The 22,270-nt window shown below is 39.9% G+C and overlaps 1 protein-coding gene across 4 annotated transcripts in view; it reads right to left on the bottom strand.

The window, feature by feature from the left end:
* The window catches only part of rxfp2a (relaxin family peptide receptor 2a), a 62,474-nt gene extending 50,054 nt beyond the window's left edge, over positions 1 to 12,420 (bottom strand). For all 4 annotated transcript variants that reach the window (XM_030068227.1, XM_030068226.1, XM_030068230.1 and 1 more), the window contains exon 1: positions 12,294 to 12,420. In XM_030068227.1, the coding sequence (XP_029924087.1) occupies positions 12,294 to 12,390 (97 nt within the window). In that variant the 5' untranslated portion in view covers positions 12,391 to 12,420. The remainder of the gene's footprint in view (positions 1 to 12,293) is intronic.
* Positions 12,421 to 22,270: the final 9,850 nt, after the last annotated feature.

Genomic DNA, 22,270 nt, shown 5'->3' with positions numbered 1-22,270 from the left:
GATGAAAATCCATGCCTGAATAAGCTTAGATGATACATGGTGAATGGTGATGCACTGGAAATAGTATATAGTGTATTACTAGTAGTATACCACAAGAAGGATTCATGAGAAGCCCACAACAATGGAGGTGACAATAAAGCACTGCTTCCCAACTGTAAGGAAGAGCATTTTCTTTGACAGGACAATACAATAAAGTAATCCACTTTTTGTAAAGATCACTGCTACCTAATGAAACCGTGAAAATAAACATTTTAGTCTTTATTTTGTTTTTTGATGCTTTACACTGGAAAATGATAAACAGTGACATGGCAACAAGACAAACAGGTACACATTCCAATGCTTTGATGCATGGCAGTACAAGTAGTGGGAGACTGTGTACATTTTAGACTGGGGTGGTGCTAGAGGAAAGATCATCAGCTTGAAAGTAGCTTGAAAGTTGATGGGTATCAATAGATTCTAAGATGTCAGATTTGACATGTTGGCCTAAAGTTGGTGCTGGAGGAAAGGTCATAGGGTCATCAAAATCAAGAGTAATCTTACTGCAGGGAGCATGAATGTACTCTCAAAATATCATGGCAATCCAATTTTTAGACCTAGTGAAATCATATGTGCAAATTCGTCATTTTAGTTTTAGTTCAGTTCAGTTCAGTTCAGTTCAATTAATTATTAATGTCCCAAAGGGCAATTTGGTGTGCAGCAGCATAAAGGCACAAAAACACATATAAACATGGAGGACATCACATAACATTAAAGACAATACAGGTAACATCTACGGAAGACAGCATGAGAGCGGTGTTGCAGAAAAGGTCATGGGATCACCAAAATGAGCAGATTTTCTGGGATGCATGAACTTGCTTACAAATTTCATGGTAAGAATTATGTTGCCTTGGAATTAAGAGTTGATGAGGTAAGAGTACAAAGAGACAAATGCACCGACACAGCCAAACCTTAGGCCTGTCTGCCAGAGGGGCCAAAAACCTTTCCTGAAATTCCTGAGAGGTTATTGTGAAGTAACAGAGCCAAAATCCCTTCAAAACACATTAGTATAAGCAAGCAGCAGTTTAAGAGAGAAAAAAGTGGGAACCACATATCAGATGAGACCACATATCAGATGAGATAATGAATAAAGCATAAGTGAACTATACTGACACCAATCTGATTCCAAAATAAATGTTTTTTCTACTACGTACTCAATTCACAAATCCTCCTGACACAAAATGAGGGATTCTAGTGTTTAACTCTCTGAACTCGGAAACTGAACTCTCAGTGCTGAGCACCTGTCAAGCAAGTCAAATTTGAAAATAATGGGATTTTACACATACTACACATTGTAAAATCTTTAGTCCCCCTGCATGATTTGCAAAATGGTTTGTTGCGATGTAAAATGTGGGTAAACTGTAGTAAAACATTCACTGGTATGAATCGCTGGTATGGTCTTTTAATTATGAATTAGCTGGGAGTAGTAAATATGACTTTGTGTGACTCTGACTTTGTCATCAAGTCTTGAGTGACAACTCTGTTCTCTGTGGTCCAACTCTTTGTGACAAGCAGCTTACTCGTAAGAGAATGAGACTGTTTGATGGGGTGACTGAGAGAGAGAGAAAAAAAAAACAAAAGGACAGTATTTACATCTCAACTTCTCTGACAAATAATAGAGAAACAAAAAATGGGTCCAAAAACCGCAAGACAGAAAGCTCAACCGTCATAAATATTCTGATAATGAGTCAGCGGTTTTTATCAATTGTGAGTTCCAGTTTCTACAACGTCAAGCTAATATTTGTGTACGGTGAAAATGACAAGATAAATAACGTTAATGACACTGCAATGTTCTGGGGAAACTATCCGGTTCAGAGACTGAGAAGATAAATCGGTTAGTCTGGATGTGAAACTGCAGAATGAAGCATGGTAACATCTGCTTTGTCAATTTTTCAGACTAAACTAAAATACAATCAATCTTTGGACCTCTCATTGGAAACAGTCAGACTAAATTGTCCAAGTGAACTCGCTGTACATTATACCTCAAAGTGGATTAAAATAATGTTTTTGTTTTGGTTTGTTTTCTAAGCCAGTGCGAGCTATTTGTCTCAGAAGTGTGTGACCAAAGTGGTTAGCACTAAGTGTAACTGGAGTATATAGCTAATATTCTTCTGAACACTGAGTACTCATGATGTTCTGAAAGGATACTCTTGGCTGGTCATAAAGGGCGTCTCTTTAGCAACGAAGATGCAACATTTAAATCAAACACTCAACTATCAAACACCCTGAACTGCTTTCATCTTTGGTCCCAGTCTTTTCTCCCCAGCCTCAATCTGCTCTCCTTATTTATTTATTGCGTTATTTTTTACACTACCTTACGCCTAGGCATGTGGAATAACTTTGAGGAGTCGGATAGACACTGAGCTGTGCAGCTTTGCAAGAGATCTGATCTTTTCTAATGGTTTTGGAATCTGAAAAGAGTTTACATCAAAGTCAGTTATCATAGATAGATAGATAGATAGATAGATAGATAGATAGATAGGTATACTTTATTGATCCCAGACTGGGAAATTCACACATTACAGCAGCATCATCAATAAAAGCAAAAAATTAAAAAAAAATAAAATAAAATTAAAAGTATATACAATAGAGACTAAAATATGCGAAATATATACACTAAAGACAATAAGGGCTAAGTATATACAATAAAGTGAGAATATGAGATGTTTAAGTGTTGAAATGTAAGAAATGTAAGATATACTGATGAAAATAATAAATATGAAAAATGAAAAATACAGATAGTAGATGGTATGGCACAGGGTAAGCTTGACACCATGGAACCAGGAAACCAAGTGGCAGAACCCATCAGTCATCATGCTGTGTGTTAGATCAGAGACAACAACATAGTGTTTAGAGAACTGGAGCAACTCTGTGGTGTTGGTTGGTTATACAGATATCAAACAGTTTTCTCATCTGTGACGCTGGAAATGTTTAGGATCACCAACACAATGTAGACTAAATACTAAAGTGAAGTTTGTGAGCTAGTCCCTTGTCCCTTTTTCCCCACTCATGAGAACACCTCCCTAAATGGCCGGTATTAAATATACCTCTGTGCCTACCTGCTCATTCTGCCTCTGTGGTTGCTCCTGCAGCTTTATTGCTGCTGACACTGCTGTCAAACAGGTATTTTCCTTTGCTCATCTGCTTAGTCCTCACCGCTTCATTGTCTCTCCACAGCTCTGAATCGGCTTATAGTGTGGGTCTCCTGAGCGAGGATATGGACTTCATCCATGAGAGAGTTTGACTTATACACTGGATGGAGCTAAAGCTGAACCGAGGAAAGCGACAGCTCTCAACCCTGTCGTATCTCCTAGCTCATTGAAAACCATTCCAGGCAGTGACTGACCTGTCCCTCAGCATCTGAAAGCTCTTAATGCCCACTATATACCAATCTCCAGTGGCACTGAACATGAAGTGTGACGCTGCAGTCACGGAGGATCAAGTGGTGAGAGGCACTGTTTGAACAACCAAGACGGACACAGACAAAGCTTCAGACAAAAACTTCTCAGCTTTAAATTAAATCCTGCATAACTGATGTCCGACCTCATTACCTTGGGGGCACAGCCTGATTGACACTGTTCTATCCACTCTCCTACAAAATCTACTGACTGGCTTTGTGGCTTAAAGATGTTACACAGTTCATCCAAACAGCCTCTTCGGTTCTAATCAATTGCTGAGAAATCCCCATGTTAATCCCCATGAGAAAGCCATGCCTTTTTAGAGGTCCAATCTCAAAGTGCTGGGGCTCTGTTGTTGTTGCTTTGGCAAGTGATTATTTCCATTCTTCTCTGCTAAAAGTATCTGGATCTCCAACGCCAAAAGAGAAAAAGTCATTAAACTTTGCAGCTAGGGCGGAAATCTCACCCACTACTGAAGCAACAAAAATTATACCTGTTGGACCAGATGGTGGCGCTATAATGACACTTTTGGCCCATAACTAACTAACTGTGAGTAGTAGCAACAAAACTCTTTTTTTTTCTTTTCCCCCGGATTCCCTGGGTCAGGATGTACGTATCCATATAAAAATCTCGCACTGTGCTTCCCACTATTTTGTATTTTGTCCAAAACAGTTTTTTGCTGCTCTTCCTATAAATTTGGTTCAAATTTCACCGAATTTTGCCTTTCCAAAGACAATATCAGGACCAGTCCACACAAACACATTATTTTGATATTCAAGGGTGTCCCTACAATTCATTCTTTCATTCATTCATCTTCTAAACCGCTTATCCTCACGAGGGTCGCGGGGGGGTGCTGGAGCCTATCCCAGCGCACACAGGGCAAAGGCAAGGAAACACCCTGGACAGATCGCCAGTCCATCGCAGGGCAGTCCTTACAATTTGTGTTCAAAATTTAGATGAAAGCCTGATTTTGACAAAAATTGTTGCAGCTGAACGCATTGAGATATCAGTGTGAAATTTGAGATACCATTTCAAGAGTGTTCACTAAGCTTCTCCCTCAAAGCACTTGGATCCCATGACTGCTGCATGTGGCTGTAGTTTTTTTTTTTTATTGAGCATATAATTGAGGCATCACTTGAAGTTACACACATATGGAAGAACTTACAGTCTTGTATCCTTTGCTGGCAAAGGATATAAGATTGGTGTGTTCAACAAGTATCCCTTTAGTATTTTGAGAATCAGCACCATTGGTACAGCAACGAAAAATATTAACCTCATTAACCTCTCAGTGCCTCATGGTTCAATTCCAAGTATCAACAGTCTGATTCATCCTCAACACTCATCCTTGTTACTCTGAGATAATTAAAACAGCTTTTTCAGATGCTTGCTTAAGGAAAGCAGATTATTACTGATACACAGATATTAGATATCCATCCCTCCCAGTGGCAAACGTTATGGAGTAAAACAGTGAGCCAAAATTTATTTTTCAGTCCAATTAAAATTTTGGTTGCACAGCCCACACATGCAAATCATTGAGTTTCATCCGGTTTGCTGCATTATCATGATGAATAAAGTTTTTTCCTCCCTCCCTTCTGGGCCTGTATGTAGCCAATTAGGCTTGTGATGTAAGTATCTTTGCTTGATGACACCTGATTAACCAACATGAGCTGTGTCTTTACCCAAACAAGAAATTCTTTCTTTAGAGATCTCACTTTAGCTATGTGGATTATCCCTCAAGGCCACTGTAACTGGCAGCAGGCCAGTTACAAGAGAAAAGGATTAACTTAATGTGAATTAAAAGCTTATTATTCACCATGATATTTCTGCTCCTTCTTGTCATATTTCACTTACAACCCTTTGCCAATTGATATTCCCATTTCATTTTGATTTGAGGGTGATGCTGGAGGAAACATCATGAGGTCACCAAAATTGACAGGGTTCATTCTCTGGGGGGGCATGTTGTGCTTGGGATCAGTGAAATCTGCCCAATAGATTGTGCTGCACAATAAGCTTTACAGGGAGCAATAAGATACAGCTTTGACCCCAAAATATTTTGCATATCACCAATTTTCAATAAACTGTACATTTTAGTATGCAAGTTGTTAGACTGTAATGAAGCAAAGCCTACATTTTAAACAGATAACTCAAATGGCACCATATGACACTTGTCAGTGATGTTTTCCCCACTCATGAGAGCTTCTCCGTAACACAGCTGCCCCATACATAAAGCTTACCTGGTAATTCTGCTGCTGCTGCTCTATCGCTGCCGGCACAGCTGCTGAATCACTGCTGTGCATGTACTTTTCTTTGCTCCCACCACCGCCCCAGAATCTACCTGCTGGCTCTGTTCTGCATGTTCCCCTATGGGAATTCACATTTATGACTTCCTGTGCTTTCATTTGCTGCTCAATCTGTTTTAAAGGGGGGATAAGATTTAACCTTGATGCCAAAGAAACTGCATTCTGCCTAATCGCAAAAATGTTATATTTTAATAAAAGAGTTATCTGTTCTTTGCATATTGTCTATTCTATTCTATTCTATTCTATTCTACTCTATTCTAACACTGGATCTTTGTCTGTAATTGGCTTGGCATGTGATGAGTATGTGGCTTATGTTAAAATTCAGCCATAAAAATTACTAAAACTTGCTACAACGGTAAAATGCATCCAGAAACAATTATGAAACCTAGTGAAGCCTGCAAAACTTGGAGAGGCTGAAACAAGGCAATTTGCCAGTGGGGTTGGCAGAAGCTTATTTAGCCTTAATGTGAAAATAGAGATTCCAGGTTAAAATTCATTGAATTACTTACGAAAGTGAACACTAATGATCTGCTGTCCCACAAAATATGTCACTGAGGTGGCCTCAAGGTTATATGCTCCTTTTAAATGAAAATTAAGCACATTTTGCTGCTGTCTATTGCCAGTAGATACCATAAAATAGTGATTGAGCTGATAACCAGTTCATTACAGCATTTATATTCCCTGGTTTAAACACTTATAATCGGGCACATCTTTCCAGGGAAAATCTAAGTGCCACACAGAAAGTCATGCAGTTTACAATACCAGTTTGGAATGAACAAAAGAAGAACTTGATACACTATATTACCAAAAGTATTCGCTCACCCATTCAAATGATCAGAATCAGGTGTCCTAATCACTTGGCCTGGCCACAGGTGTATAAAATCAAGCACTCAGGCATGCAGACTGTGAAACAAGACATTTGTGAAAGAATGGGCCGCTCTCAGGAGCTCAGTGAATTCCAGCGTGGAACTGTCATAGGATGCCACCTGTGCAACAAATCCAGTCGTGAAATTTCCTCGCTCCTAAATATTCCACAGTCAACTGTCAGCTCTATTATAACAAAATGGAAGCGTTTGGGAACAACAGCAACTCAGCCACGAAGTGGTAGGCCACGTAAAGTGACGGAGAGGGGTCAGCGGATGCTGAAGCGCATAGTGCAAAGAGGTCGCCGACTTTCTGCACAGTCAATTGCTACAGAGCTACAAACTTCATGTGACCTTCAGATTAGCCCAAGTACAGTACGCAGAGAGCTTCATGGAATGGGTTTCCATGGCCGAGCAGCTGCAGCCAAGCCACAAATCACCAAGTGCAATGCAAAGCGTCGGATGCAATGGCGTAAAGCACGCCGCCACTGGCCTCTAAAGCAGTGGAGACGCGTTCTCTGGAGTGATGAATCACGCTTTTCCATCTGGCAATCTGATGGACGAGTCTGGGTTTGGAGGTTGCCAGGAGAACGGTACATTTCAGACTGCATTGTGCCGACTGTGAAATTTGGTGGAGGAGGAATTATGGTGTGGGGTTGTTTTTCAGGAGCTGGGCTTGGCCCCTTAGTTCCAGTGAAAGGAACTTTGAATGCTTCAGGATACCAAAACATTTTGGACAATTCCATGCTCCCAACCTTGTGGGAACAGTTTGGAGCGGGCCCCTTCCTCTTCCAACATGACTGTGCACCAGTGCACAAAGCAAGGTCCATAAAGACATGGATGACAGAGTCTGGTGTGGATGAACTTGACTGGCCTGCACAGAGTCCTGACCTGAACCCGATAGAACACCTTTGGGATGAATTAGAGCGGAGACTGAGAGCCAGGCCTTCTCGACCAACATCAGTGTGTGACCTCACCAATGCGCTTTTGGAAGAATGGTCAAAAATTCCTATAAACACTCTCCTCAACCTTGTGGACAGTCTTCCCAGAAGAGTTGAAGCTGTAATAGCTGCAAAAGGTGGACCGACATCATATTGAACTCTATGGGTTAGGAATGGGATGGCACTTCAGTTCATAGTATGAGTAAAGGCAGGTGAGCGAATACTTTTGGTAATATAGTGTATTTAGCATGGAAGCGCCACCATGGCTGAGTTAGGGTGAAACCTGATCAACAGACAGAGTTACAGATTAATTTAAAGGCAAGTGTGCTGAAAATAAAAAAAGGAGCCTGACCCAGGGAGAAAACTGGATTCCTTCCAAAGATGAGCACCACAAGGTTGTATGCTTAGCCCCACCCTCTACTCCCTATAGACATATGACTGCACATCTACACACCCCACAAATACAATCATGAAATTCGCAGAGGACACAGCACTGGTGATGAGACAGCATACGGCAATGAGACAGCCTACAGATACGAGGTCTGCAAATCAATAGAAAAATTACTGGACTCTCTGGGTGTGTGAGTGTGTGTTTGAGCATAGTGAATGGAAACAGTTTTCTTTTATAAGACAGCAAATTTTGTTACACGTGAACATACAATGACAATAAAGGCATTCAAATTCAAATTCAAAAGCACTACAAGATGAGCAGTGACAACAGGGAAAGATTCAGGTCTGGCTCTCTCTTTTTGACCAGTAGGTTCTGCTGCTGTTTAGTAGCCACAGTCTATGCTGAGGACTCTATTTAGTGCAAAGCATAGTCAATGCAACGCGGTGCAGGGCACACAGGGCATGGCCACAAATGTTTGGTTGTTTTGTGGCCAACCGCATGTGGCACACCTGAAGTGCAGTTGGAAATGGAGTTGGATTAAAAGAAATACATGGTCCCACTTTGTTTTAACCCTCTCCATAAGCATTAACAGTAAACAAACAAAAAGTAAACAAGTGCTTTCTAATATGCTATAACATAATAGTAAGCACACATAAAGATAACTTAGACATTTATAAAGCTTTTTTGTAGAGTATTGTCTGGCATGCTTTTCAAAACTGTTCATCACACAATTTAAGACATGTGTTAATCACATCCTTTTTATGCGCTTATCACTGTTGTAGTGTGTTAGAAAACATTAATTTTTCATAGATTGTTTACAAATGTCTCACTGGGGGGATTAACATAAAGTGTTATGCTAAGTAGGTGTGATAGGATTTAGTGTCATTTTGAGTAATCAAACCGCTTCATCCTCTCCCTTAAAAAGTAGTGTGCTCGGTGCCAGGGCCCTCCATCAGTTTTGTAATGGAGGAGAACAAAATGCTCTGTCATGTCTTTGTGTAGGAGGTGCAGGATGACAGAGTGACAAGCAAATATTTGGTGCCTTCAACTGAACTGGGTTAGGCAAAAGCATTTTACATACTTTTTTATGAAAGACAGGATTTTTCAAAAAAACAAAACAAAACAAAACAAAAAAAACTATGTACAGACTCAAACAAAAATACTCCTTCTCAATCATCACTTTTGACCCACTACAAGTGTGTGTTGGTCTGCAGAGTGTCTGCAGAGACCCTGCCCTTTGCCTGGATTTTCTGGTTGTGCTGAGCTCAAGACTCTTCTGGGCATCAGCCTTTGGGCAGTGGGTGTGTGGTTCCCAGCCAATGCCAGATCGATAGCCAAACATCCAGTAGGAAGCTACAAAAATTGCAAGATGTGGAAAAAAAAGGAAATACAGCGAAGCAAAACACCAAGCAGACGAAATTCACTCCACAATGAGAGTGAACCTGGGGTTGGCTTTCACCCACTGATGAACACTAAAGGAGAGGATGAGGATGAAGAATGATGTGGTATTGGACTGTTTTATGTTGGACAGGTAGGTGCTGGGTAAGTATTCCTATGGTGACGTAAAGTTTTACTCTTTTAAAGTTTTGTCATTTTGTTAGAAACCTTGCTGCCAAGCAGTTTGCTTAGCCTACTGTGAAGGTTGTGTTTACAAATTGCAACAAACAAGTCCTAATAATTCTGCTTTAACAAATTATTTGATTCAGGTGAGATCAGAAATTATTCCCCCATACCTGAAACCCTTCGCCATTTGTTGCATAGTTTCATTTCCAACACCTGGTTCATTGTCATCACTTAAATTCAAGCCAAGGAAATCTGACAGGTGTGAAAGCCACTTTGCATTGCTTCCATCTCCACTCAACTCAATACAAAATGACACTGTGTTCTTCAGACAGAGACGGGCAGGATACATCAAACAGGAGACCACTAGCCTGTGAAGAGTCTACTCTGCCACCAAGAGCAGATTCACATGGAGTCTGCAGAGCAAATCTAACCCAATGTAAGAAAGATAGAGACATGATGTCCACATATACAAATATTTACTGAGATCAAGAGATGGGATGAACAGATACCATGCCAGCCTTTTCCATCACAGCTGCACCCATTCAGTGGCCAGTTCCACACATACTGTCCAGGATCTAAATCTTGTAAGTTTGTTTTGTTTATGCCTTTCCCTTCGATTTTTTGTTTTTACGTGGCAATGCTCTGCAGCTGTCACACACACACACACACACAGGAGCTCTGCACTTGATAAACGTGTGACTTGATGTGTCCTTATGTTTACTGTTGGTTTAATGTTACTCTTATTTTTTGAAGTTTTTGTGTTTCTTGTTTAATTGACATGTAATGTATATAATCTGCTTATTGTGTACATAATTTGTGTGTCATAGAGGGAGATGTGAAATAAAAGTAAACAAAACAGACTTGCTTCCTTTAGTATAATTTACTGAATGTGGTACTGTACTCAGAACTATGTGTTGGTTCCTCTGAATCATGGTAGACTTTCTGTCCTGGGCTCTCCTATTCTTTTGTCTCTGCTACTTCCTGCTGTCTCACAAAGGAAAATGTCTATGTGATCGGACGGCCCACTCTTCTCCAAAAATGACTTGATTCTGTCTAAATCTGCATGGGATTTCTGCATCTTTGTGATATAAAGACAATAGGTGGTTGCTTACACACCAGTTTGGACGGCTTAAAACAAATGCTTGCTAAAGAGGGATGAGAAATAGCAAAAGCAGAAAAAGCCATACAGAAAATCTAACAAATGCTAAGGATAGGAATTCAGTGTTGCATGCGTCTTGCCCTTCCCTTCCTTTCTTTGGCAGTCTATCATAAGGCTATGTTTTTAATACACATTTAATTTCATTTGACACTGGTATTTATTTTGGTAGTATCAGGGCACAAAGTGGGATTAGAAGGTTGACTGTGAGAAAAGTTTATATATCCTGGTGATTTAAATCAGTAAATTCATGCTGTAGGTGGCTGATAATAAACAAAATTTCAGAAGACAGTTTGCAATACTTTTGAAAGTTATCTGGCCATCATCCCTGCTTTGTAGTATACCCCATTGCCATTGCATGTAAGTTCACAATCAATTTCATAGGACTGATGAAACCTCCCAGCTGGCATCTTGGACTCAAACACTGTAAGTAGTAGCTAGAAACTGAATAGAGGAAAATGTTGTAAAGCCAAAGCAGAGACTGGAGCGGCACAATAGAAATCCTGTGCAAGGCTCCTGTGATTCCCATCACCCTGGACATCCCGCTGTGTCAAAAACAAAACTAGAGAGAATTCAACTAATTAAAAATGAACGAGCATATACATTACCCCATCAAAAACATTTCCCTACTGTACAAAAGCAAAAAATCTGCTAATGAAGTTAGACAGAGGAAGTCTGTGCATGTGTGATGTGCATGAATGAAATATGAATCAAGGTTTTCATCTTGTAATAATTAACACCCCATCCTCTGCAGACAAACACACACAGGCATTTGAGTAAATGACAGTTTGAGATGTGACAGGGCTCATTTCTCATCTGAGAGCAGAGCAAATGCCACAAGAATTATATGTGCAGGACGCAAGCACATGCAGGTTTGTATGACTATATTTGTAAGGACTTTTCAAACACACGCACACACAAACAAAGAGGCTTTCATTATTTTAGCAGCCTATTTCACGCCATTTACCTCCCAGCTGCACAGAGCTTCTCATCTAGGCATTCTCCAAAGCATGAAAGACCTACTGTCTACCAAAATGCACAAAATCATCTCCGTCTCAGCAGTGCCATGACTAACTTCAGTGAGCAGCCATAAGTGCTAAGTGCTGAAGTTGTAGCTGCAAACTCCTCCACTATGGATGTCAAATGATTCATCAAGTCCAGACATATGCACCAGACTCTGAACAAGTAAAACGGACTAAATGTACAAAGCATACCAGAAGCAGAAGTGCTTCATTCCATTTAATCTAACTTTGGTAAAACAATCCATTGGTTAATAGGTGCGTGCAAATGACCTGCAGCCCAGCCCAGAGAGCATATTGACTAGTTTGGGCCTGATATTTAATTGCAAAAAGTAGAGCACCCTCGAGAAAAATAGCAGAGCAGGCTAATCCTATAATTATGGATTGCTGCACAGATAGTATAAAAATCCCTTTAAAACCTTGGGAAATTATATATTAGTATCACACAAATAATACAATACAGCACAACATGACAAAGATTAGGATTTAAGATTAAGATCACTAGAGGATACTGATGACACGCAAAACAAGTCATTAGAGGAATATTATTTAAAGTATTGTGGTAATTTTTCTTCTTTCTTTCAGTGTTTTGTCAGCGGTTCAGTGGCAGTATCCACTGTCCTTACCTCTGATATCCGTGTGGGTCAAGTGCATGAGCAGAAAGATGAGCGGTATGTCCATGCCGGCGCTCAGAAGTTTTCCTGCGCGCATTGTCCGTCTCATCGTCCGGGTCCGAGGCTCCAGACAAACCGATCCTCCGTGGAAACCCGTCGCTGATAGGTCCCCGGCAGTCCGATGTCACACCATCACCGCGAAAAAATGAAGAAAACTGAAAACTAAGCCATTGGATAAAGAGATGAGATGACAGGTGAGGTCCAGCGTGTGCGCCAAAACAGTGGCATCCCCTGTCCGTCCCTCAGCGGAACCAGCCTTCCTCCCTCTCTAGAGAGAGAGAGAGAGAGAGAGAGAGAGAGGGAGAGAGAGGGAGAGAGAGAGAGAGGATCACAACAATGGGGGGAGATGAACGAAAATGTCTCTTTTTTCTTTTCTTGTGAATGTCTATGTTTAGTCGCCTTTTCCATTGTTTTCTTTATGTATAGTACAGTGTATTTGTAACGTGACTGCACCATGTGTAAGCTCTTTCTCTCTCTCTCTCTCTCTCTCTCTCTCTCTCTCTCTCTCTCTCTCTCTCTCTCACACACACACACACACACACACACACACACTACAGCCTCTGCCTTATCTTGTCCATAACCAAATTATGCCTAGCCCAAACCCATACTCTAAGCTTAACCCTAACCTTGACCAATAAGCCACAATTGGACATCCACACACACACACACACACACACACACACACACACACACACACACACACACACACACACACACACACACACACAACAGTGACAGTATCTACAGGGGAAATGGAGATCAACTGTTTCATCACCAGCCTCAAGTGGGTGAGGATCAAGCACTCCCTCTAGTGAAATGCTGAATTTCACCATCATCACACAGCACTGGCCCACAGCCAGGCAATAATATCAGGTTTTCCTGCCAACCAGACAGAAGACCGCCTCATTACACTGAATAGACAGACAGAGAAGACTCATTTGATATTTGGCCACAAGATTACCGGCTGGCATATAAACACGAGGCACAAGTCAGTTCAGCTGACAGCAATGAAGACACGGATTTTAATTCACATCTTAAACAAACAATTATCAATTTGTCCAGTCCATACCTTCTTACTCACAATGTAAGTGAAAGTGTGAAAGAGTGGCTTTCAGGTTACAGCCCTTTTGTAAAAAACAAACAAACAAAAAACAAAAACAAAAACAACAAACAACAAACAAAAAAGTAGCCCACCTCACCTACAACAGCAACAACTGTTGCTCTTGTCCTCTTGTCTCTAGTATTTTGTTTCTTGTCTCCTATTCTTAAAACACTTTTAAAAAGCACACTGTGTCTGATAAGTGTTGGTGAATCCATGAAATGGCTAAAAAGAGGTAAAATCCCAGTGAAAACAACAAAAAAACACTACTGGCTGTCACCTCCGACAGAATTAAAATTGATCAAAAACAGCAGAATCAACTTAAATGAGGGACCCAACCTCAGCATCTGCAATGGATTATAACCTATTTGGAGTTACACACATGAATGCACACACACATCACATAAACAGTGCATTAAGCTGGTGCATTTAACACACCACAAGTTTGTAAGTTGTTTTGCTTGTGGTAAAAGGCATAAACAGAAACAAGCACATAAACCAATGTTTATTCATTAGGAGGCAGTGGGGAGCCAACAGGGCAAACCAATTGGCACAGAGAGAGAGGGAGAGAGAGGGAGAGAGAGGGGGAGAGAGAGAGAGAGAGAGAGCGAGAGGGAGGGAGAAAGCTCTAGATCAGCATGTTCAGAATTACTTACTGTAGTGGCTATTTGTCTTAAACAAACAAACAAACAAACAAAAGAATAAGAAAACCTTTAAAAATAAAACAAAACAATCAAACGGCCACTGAGGCACTTAAGGGAGTAAAATCACACAGTGAGAGAAATGAGTTTATTGTCCAGGCAAAAATCAAACGTTTGGTGGTTTATTTCCATTGACAATCAAAAAGCAATGGCCTCTGCTACCTCTCTTTCTCTCTCACCCTGGTAAAAAAACATCCATGCATTCCAATACCCATACTACCATACTATTTAGTAGGCAAAAAAAGAATTAGTATGTCCCAATACATAGTATGCCAGATGCAGTATGGCAAGAGTAGACACTTCAGGGATGACGTATGTAGTGTGTCCCAATAGTATGCATACACATTCATACTGCATACTACACTACATACTTTGTAAGGGCAGCTGCAGTACACAGTAGAAGTATGTGATTTGGAATGCGGGGCAGGACCCTTCCCAGTGCCTGGCTCACCTGTCCCTGATTGCCTGTATATAAATTAACCTGGCGTGCAAATATTTAACCAATATTACAAAAATAATTAGAGCCGCTGTGCAGCAATGGTGGGGGCCAGGCAATTGTAGGCAATTCTGAGCAACAAGTGGAGAACAGGAAAATGGCATTTTGCATCAGTTGAGGCTTGAACTCACAATTTCTAGCATTAAGGACAATGCTCTGTCTCACTGAGCTAATTGGCAAGTGTCAGTTCATGTGAGGCTTCACAAATTGACTAAGCCAGTCACATGATAGCAGCCGCCTATGCATGGAAAGACAGATTTCAAACCACTGTGAAAAAAAAAAAAAAAAAAAAAAAAAAATCGGTCATCAAGACAAAAATCTGAAAATACACATCTTGCATCTAGACAGCAAGGAGATGTTGGTAATTTGTTTTTAACAATGATTGATTTGCTCCATAAGTGAAAAACTGATGTTAAAGTGTAAAGTGTACAAAGGTTTCTTCAGTATCAGGGCTACATTTTGATGAAAGTTTCAAAGCTGTAGCACATATGGTTGATTTATTATAAATTTTCAAAGTTTTGAAATTTAGAGGCTTGCTGTAGCGCCACCATCAGGATTATTGGCTTGTGTTTGCAGCTGAGGAAATCTGGCATGGGACTGGACCTTTGTGCAAAATATGGTGAGTTTTCGCACATGGTAATGTTGCACAAGCTGAGGCTTGAACTCGCAATCTTCAACAACAAGGATTTGTTTTTTTTTTTTAACAATGATTGATTTGCTCCATAAGTGAAAAACTGATGTTTAAAAATGCCATTCTTGCATTGACTCCAATTTTTCACAAGAGCAAAATTCTAAATTCTGTCAAAAATTGAGTTTTTGAGATAAAATTCTGAAATTTACCACACATCATCTACCATGACTGCAAAATTTTGTCAGTTTTTTGCATGAACATTGAAGATTTATTTACCAAGAATTTGCAAGTGTATGTTTACAGCACCGTTTACAGTCAAACATTTTGATGCACTGTAGGCTCAATTTTTGATAAATCAAAAATCTGTGTGGATCATATGTGTAGGACAGTCTGAAGATGCTCTGTAGCAAGTTTGGTGACATTTAAGCAAAAATTGTGGGAGGACATAGGTTTAAGAAGTTTTACAGTTTTTTTTTAAAAAAAACAGAGTGATGGATTTCATAATTTGCAATAGGTTTAAGTGCACAGAAGTTTCTTCAGTATCAGGGCTACATTTTGGTGAAAGTTGCAAAGCTGTAGCACGTGGTTGATTTGTTATGAATTTTCAAAGTTTTGAAATTTAGAGGCTTGCTGTAACGCCACCATCAGGACTATTGGCTTGTGTTTGCATCTGAGGTAATCTGGCATGGGACAAAATTTAGTGATTTTTCATGCATGGGAAGTAGGACTTCCTCAGAAGAAAGAAAGAAAGAAGAAGAAAAACATGCAGGAATACAAGATGGACCTGGCAGCTTAGGCTGCCCGGCCCCTAATAAATAGCTTCAACACATACGTCAGAGCTGAGGACAGTGGACATGATCCTAATCACTCAATATCCCCAATTAATAAGGCTGTCTCCTCCATCCGTTGTCTGAATCCCTTCACAATACATCTTTTTGACTAATATCGCCATTCGTAACTGCCCTGACGTAAGCATTTACGATGATTTCAATCTTGCCCAAATAAAGAAACATTTAAATGCCATTACTTTATTATGAGATGTAGTTCTAACCACCATATGCTAAAGACCTGACATCATGTTAAAGGTTAAAAGTATGCATCCCACATGAGCTATTCAATGTGTTGTGGCAGAGAGAAAAAAACAAACAGTGGAATAGCCCTTTAATTAGTTCAGGGGAAAGGGAGTGGGGAGCAGAGGAGATAAATTGGACACACCTGTAGGGCCATCTGGCTTGTGCATGGAGGAGAGCAGAGAGGAGTGAGAGCACAAAGGACGAGATCACTAAAAGCTAAACCAGTTTCTAGAAAATGTAACTAAAATCTCTAAGAAAACAGTAAGACTACAAAACCAACTGAAGAGTAAGGAGGAATTGCAGTTTGCTGTATGAAAAAGCGATGGGCTGAGGAGAGGAGCTGAACCCTGGAGTGTGCTTGGGAGGAGTGTCGTTTGGTGTGCTTCATATACAGCATGCTTGGAAGCTGTTCTCTGCCTGGGTGGATCCATAGAAGCTGAAACTAAGTGCTAAGTCTCCCTGCCTGTCGCTCTCCAGGCTTGTCTTCCTCTCTCTCCTTTCACCTGTCCACCCTCCTGACCCACACTATTTCACTGCCCCTGTCCCTGGTTCTTTGGATAGCGCATCCCTATATTTGATTTGATTGTTTGCCTTTGATTTAATTTCATTAACATCTCATTTATGCAGATTTGTTCGCTGTGAATGGTGTTTTGTTCCTCTGTTGGTATTCTTTTGTAGCTAGGATAGCAGGAGGGCTAATCGGGTTTTGTTTTGTACTAGTTATGTATCTTTAAACCTTTTATAATTTAGAAAAAAATTGATAGGATTAACTTTCTCCTGTCTGGCGCCCATTAACATACCTAGTACATATCCCTATGCTACAGTGTGTAGAGATGCAGTTGTGTAAATACATGGAAGGTAAATAGGTGGAGGGCAGCATCCTGCTGTTAAGCGATAGCTGAGAGGTGTATGTAATCTTCAAGCTGATGTAGTTGTAGCAGAGACGCAGTTTTCAACCACTCCACATTTCTGTGCCTTCTATGACCGAGTGATTATGGATCATTTCTTGTAACTCCTGATGATCTTAGAAATTTTCTGGATCACAGCCTCATTTCTATTATTTATTTATTTTGGAAAGAATAAAGTCCTCTGTTCTAATGTACGCACTCACACACACACACACATCCAATAGCGCAGGGGACATTTTGGTTATCTCAAGCCAGTCCATAATATATCATCCAAACGTGGCTGTTGAATTGATATCCGAGATCATCATCATCATCATCATTATCATCATCATCAAAATACTGTGAACAAGTTGGCAAAGCAAAACAATTAAATTAGGAGAACAGTACACTCTGTTGATTTGCTGAAACCCAACGAGCAGCCTTAGGCCTTAGGTCAGTCCAGTGATTTTTTTATTTACATAGTCACACAGTCTTGTGCAACTATATTTGTTACATTGACTACATTCATTGCCAATACACTAACTTTAAGCTCTCATTAAGGACACTTCATCACAAATAGACACAAACATTGTTTGGTTTTTCTTTCCAAATGGCTTTTTGGTATTTATTCCTGTCTTCATTCCTAATGGAAACCAAAAGGCAAAACTTTTCCCCTCAATATGACAAACGTTAGATGAACTGAATAACTCACTAAAATTCAAAATATCCTCCTGTTTCCTTAACCTTGAACATGCCCAGTTATAACAATCATCCTCAGAATTGCCACATCAGAGTCCCTCACTTCAGTTTTCACTTCAATTTTAAAAACTCACAAGTAGTAATACAGGCATGGATTTATGAATAAAAGAAAAAAAAAACATAACAAAAGAAAGTCTGATTGAGCATTACCTCCCACTGAGGTTATCATCACTTTTGTAAAAACAAAAAACAAAGACAAAAAACTACAATAAAAAACAAACAAACGTGGAGAAACATTCCTCTAGTAAAGAACTAGGCTAGAAAAGCTTTTAATGTACAATATTATGGCCACTTAAGTAAAGTCTCTGTCAGTATTTATATAACACAAGACAGTCAGGTCAAAAACTTAAAAAAAATTAGAATGATTCAGGACGTGTTTGATAACATATCACAGCTAAAACCTGATAGAAAACCATCATACCTCAGTGATGCCAGAGTTAGGCCTTGTCACGCACAAAAGTCTTTTTATTTCCATGAATAATGTCTTGATAGAGGTCTTGTTGTACCGAACATCGACAGGCAATACAGACAGAGTGATTTTCTGTACAGGAATCTTCATTTGTTTTCTATGAGTGATATGACATGGATCTAGATCTCTCTCAGTACCAGTCTGCATAATGTCTACTGTGCACATTTTATTATTAATCATAAGAGTTAGACTGGCTAGACTGTCAGAGTCTAGCCTGATGGGGTGTAAATGAAGATTTAAAAATAAATCGTATCCACCATAATCCCACACAATCCTCCTGAGGGGCAGAAATCAAAAGGGATGCAAGTCGGGCAAACTGTTATAACTGATAAATGAAAAGCATTTCTGATTATTAAAATGGACTGGATGTTTTGCAAAACAAATCCAGCTTTGTGATGCTGATGTTTAACTGTGTAGAGTACGCTAACTATGCACTTGTGTGGCTTTCACACCATTTTCCACAAATTTGGTTTTGGCTTTCAGGGAGAAACCATAAGTGTATGACACAAACAAGAGCTGCTCCATTCTTGTTAGTTTAAAGTGGCTGCTGGCTGCTCAAAAGAAATGACAAGGTCTGAAAACCAAAAAGAGGTCAGTGTGCCTTTGTGTCCTCAAGGTGCCAAACCGCTTGCAGGCACTCAGACTCCAGAAGGTTTTCCACTGATGCATCAGGGGAGAAAAAATGAACAGAGAGAGAGCAGTCAACTGCATATAACCTTTTATATTAGGGCTGGGCAATTAATGTGATCAATGAAATTTGCCACAAATGATAACACCAATCAAGATTGTAATTATGACGTAGAGCAATATCAAAACTGCACAAGCTGCAATTTTTTTAATAATGGTAAAATGTAAAAAAAACAAAACAAAAACAAAAACAAAACAAAACAAACAACAAAAAGAAAACTACAAGTTGATTCACAACATGAAAATTATGATGCAAAAACTTATGGCCAATGAAACTGTGATTCATATTGGAGAAGGATTTTTGATTGCATACAAAAAGATTCTGCAGCACAAAGGACCTGAATACAAGAAAATCACCACATAAGCAGTGCAATTCTGTGAAAGGTAAACTTTTTGCTATTAAATGCATTCAATATAAAAAATGATAACAATAACAGCAATAACACAGCTACCATTACTGGATGCATAATTTGGATGAAACTGTTCAACTTAAAACTATAACAAGGGAAAGACAAGGCGAGAGTTTTGTCCTCAGTGCTGGGAAAAACAGACTGCCTCATACTGTGGGCTGCAGGTCTTAATGCTCCAGTCCTATTTTTTGGTCAGCTCCCAATTTTTTTTCATCTTAAATCTCAACTTTTCATGTTTGAAAAGTGATCCATGTCCGACATCCGTGTAAACACATGCTCTGAAATGACTTGCATGCATAAATGCACCACAATCACATATTAGCAGTACATCATGGAGGGTGGTGAAACTGCGAGCCAAGTGTTAATTTTTAATTATTATAACTTCAGCCCCCTCAGAAAATAAAGTTCTTACCAACACAAGTCCATCTGTTTCTCAGGGATTTCTGACAAGCAGCTGCACCGCACTCCCTGAGGCTGGGGACTCAACACAGAGGACTGGGCGTCAGACACTCTGTTTGATATTTGCAGATTTCTTTTTTTTTCTTTTTTTTTTTTTTTGTTCTGTGTTATTGGTTATTGAGGCACACACACAAGCTGGCAGTGGGGATCATGATGCACTTTACAGCAAGGCAAAGCTGGGGAAAACAGGCAGGCCAACGTCAGTGAGTAAAGGACAAAATTAATATTCATTACTTGTGAAAAGGAGGAAGAAGTGAATCTTTGGCACTTTACTTCCTGACAGGAAATGTTTCTTAATGGGCAGAGGTCCAATCAAGTATACACATCTATATATAGGAAGTCTGTGTTGGAGTGTAGACAGTGTAGGAGGTGAACTCAGGTGCTTAAGAGACCGCTCTTCCTGTCAGGCAGACAATCTGACTGGAAAAGGATGAGGTGGTGAAGGGGTGGAGGTGCAGTGTGAAAAAAAAAAAAAAAAAAAACGAAATGACAGCAGACAGAGAGAGAACAGATCTCAAGTCTTGCAGCGATAGCGGTCGTGTTGAGTTTGAGATTGGTGTGAGAAGAGTGCAGACCAGAAGAATCACTTTACTTTCCATGATGGGGTTCTCATAAATTTCAGACAAATTGCTCTCTCTGGATATAAAAGAGGGTTTCTGTCAAATAACAGGTAAATTAAAGGAACTGACTACAGTTACCAGTAATGAATGAAATTTACTGTTGTGTATTAAATGCCCTCTTCCTGAGAGTGATTGAAGCAGCAGACTGCATTCATATTCCATCTCCACTGCCCTGGGAAAATGAGGCAAATTTAAGTGAATTGAAAAATCTTTTCACAGACTCAACATGATGACACAACATTATATCAAGGCAAAGTATTATCACTGTGCCTGAATGATGGGGAAGTGATAGGACTATTTACTTATGCTTTTACACAGTCTGAAGCAATTATCCTCCAATAATCCTCTCTGGCCTTGATAGCAGAAACACTGTCAATCTTTGCATTTATATTTGTTTATAGAGCTCAAATTTAGGCCAATACATTATTATAACATTAGTAATCCATTTGCAAAAGTAAAACCTAATTTCCCCAAGGGTATCTTATCTGTTGCTCTGGATTTGTTCATAATGCATGCCATTGTTTATTTGTTACAAACCTCATCCCGTTTATGCTAACATATTCAAAGCTGGACTGGAAAAACTTGGGTTGACAAATCGAGCTGATTACCATCTCTGTGAAACAAATTAGCCAGGATTTCCATTGTTTAATATTGTGAAGCCTGCTGCTATATCCTGACCGTGTTCAACATCTTGATGAGTCAAGCCTCCAGACTACATTAAAAATGTATCCGCAATCAAGTTGTAACATCTAACCTTTGAAATAACCAAGGTGGTTACAACTGGACTGGGGGACAAAGATCAACTACCTGATATGTCATGATATAAGAACATCTGTGACAGCTCTCCATTGTGACCACCAGTACACCAGACCAGACTGGCGCCAATACTGATGATCAGTTGTGAGGACTAAATCATGGTGATAATCAACCTACAGGTGAAAATCGGCCCGGAAGTTAATTTCATCTCCCTCCTTTTGTATGAAACCTGTAGCAGCAGCATTCATGTAGACAGTTCAGCTTAAATTGTCATTGCTACTTATTCACTTACTATTTTTTCTCCATTATACTATCTCAAATAAATAATACACCAAATAATAACACCAAACCCAAACCCAAAACCTGAGAAAAGAGAAAGAAGACAGCGAGCGGATAAGGCAGCTACCCCTGCCATTCCACTGAGGCTGGCTCAATCTGCCCTGACCTTTACCTAGCCCATGTGCTCTGGCACAGAACCACAAGACTGGCAGGAGAAGGTGAAAAGAAGAATGAAAGCAGTGGGATATGACTCCATTCATTCATTTCTCTAGCACGGTAGAAGCTGTGAGGTAAAATTATAGGGAGAGGAGAGGAAAAGGCAGAGAAAAACACAAAGAGAGTGGAGGAGATGTGTGCTGCAGATTGACATTATCAGGAACTCCAACGTATTTGGTACATTTTGGCACATTTGGCACATTCAGAGAGCTCGGGAGCAGCAGTGAAATGCATTCAATTCAGTATTTCCATAACCTTTTCTGTTCAGGACAGCAACAGTCTTAACAACATTATTAAAGTCTGTTAAAAAGATTATTGGTGTCCAACAATGAGAGTGTCTGGGAGAAGATAGTGGTGAGGAAGGCAAAAAGTATATCATGTCAGCCT

The sequence above is a fragment of the Myripristis murdjan genome, chromosome 14 (genome assembly GCF_902150065.1).
Source record: "Myripristis murdjan chromosome 14, fMyrMur1.1, whole genome shotgun sequence".
Lineage (NCBI taxonomy): Eukaryota > Metazoa > Chordata > Actinopteri > Holocentriformes > Holocentridae > Myripristis > Myripristis murdjan.
This window is presented reverse-complemented; position numbering and strand designations above follow the sequence as displayed.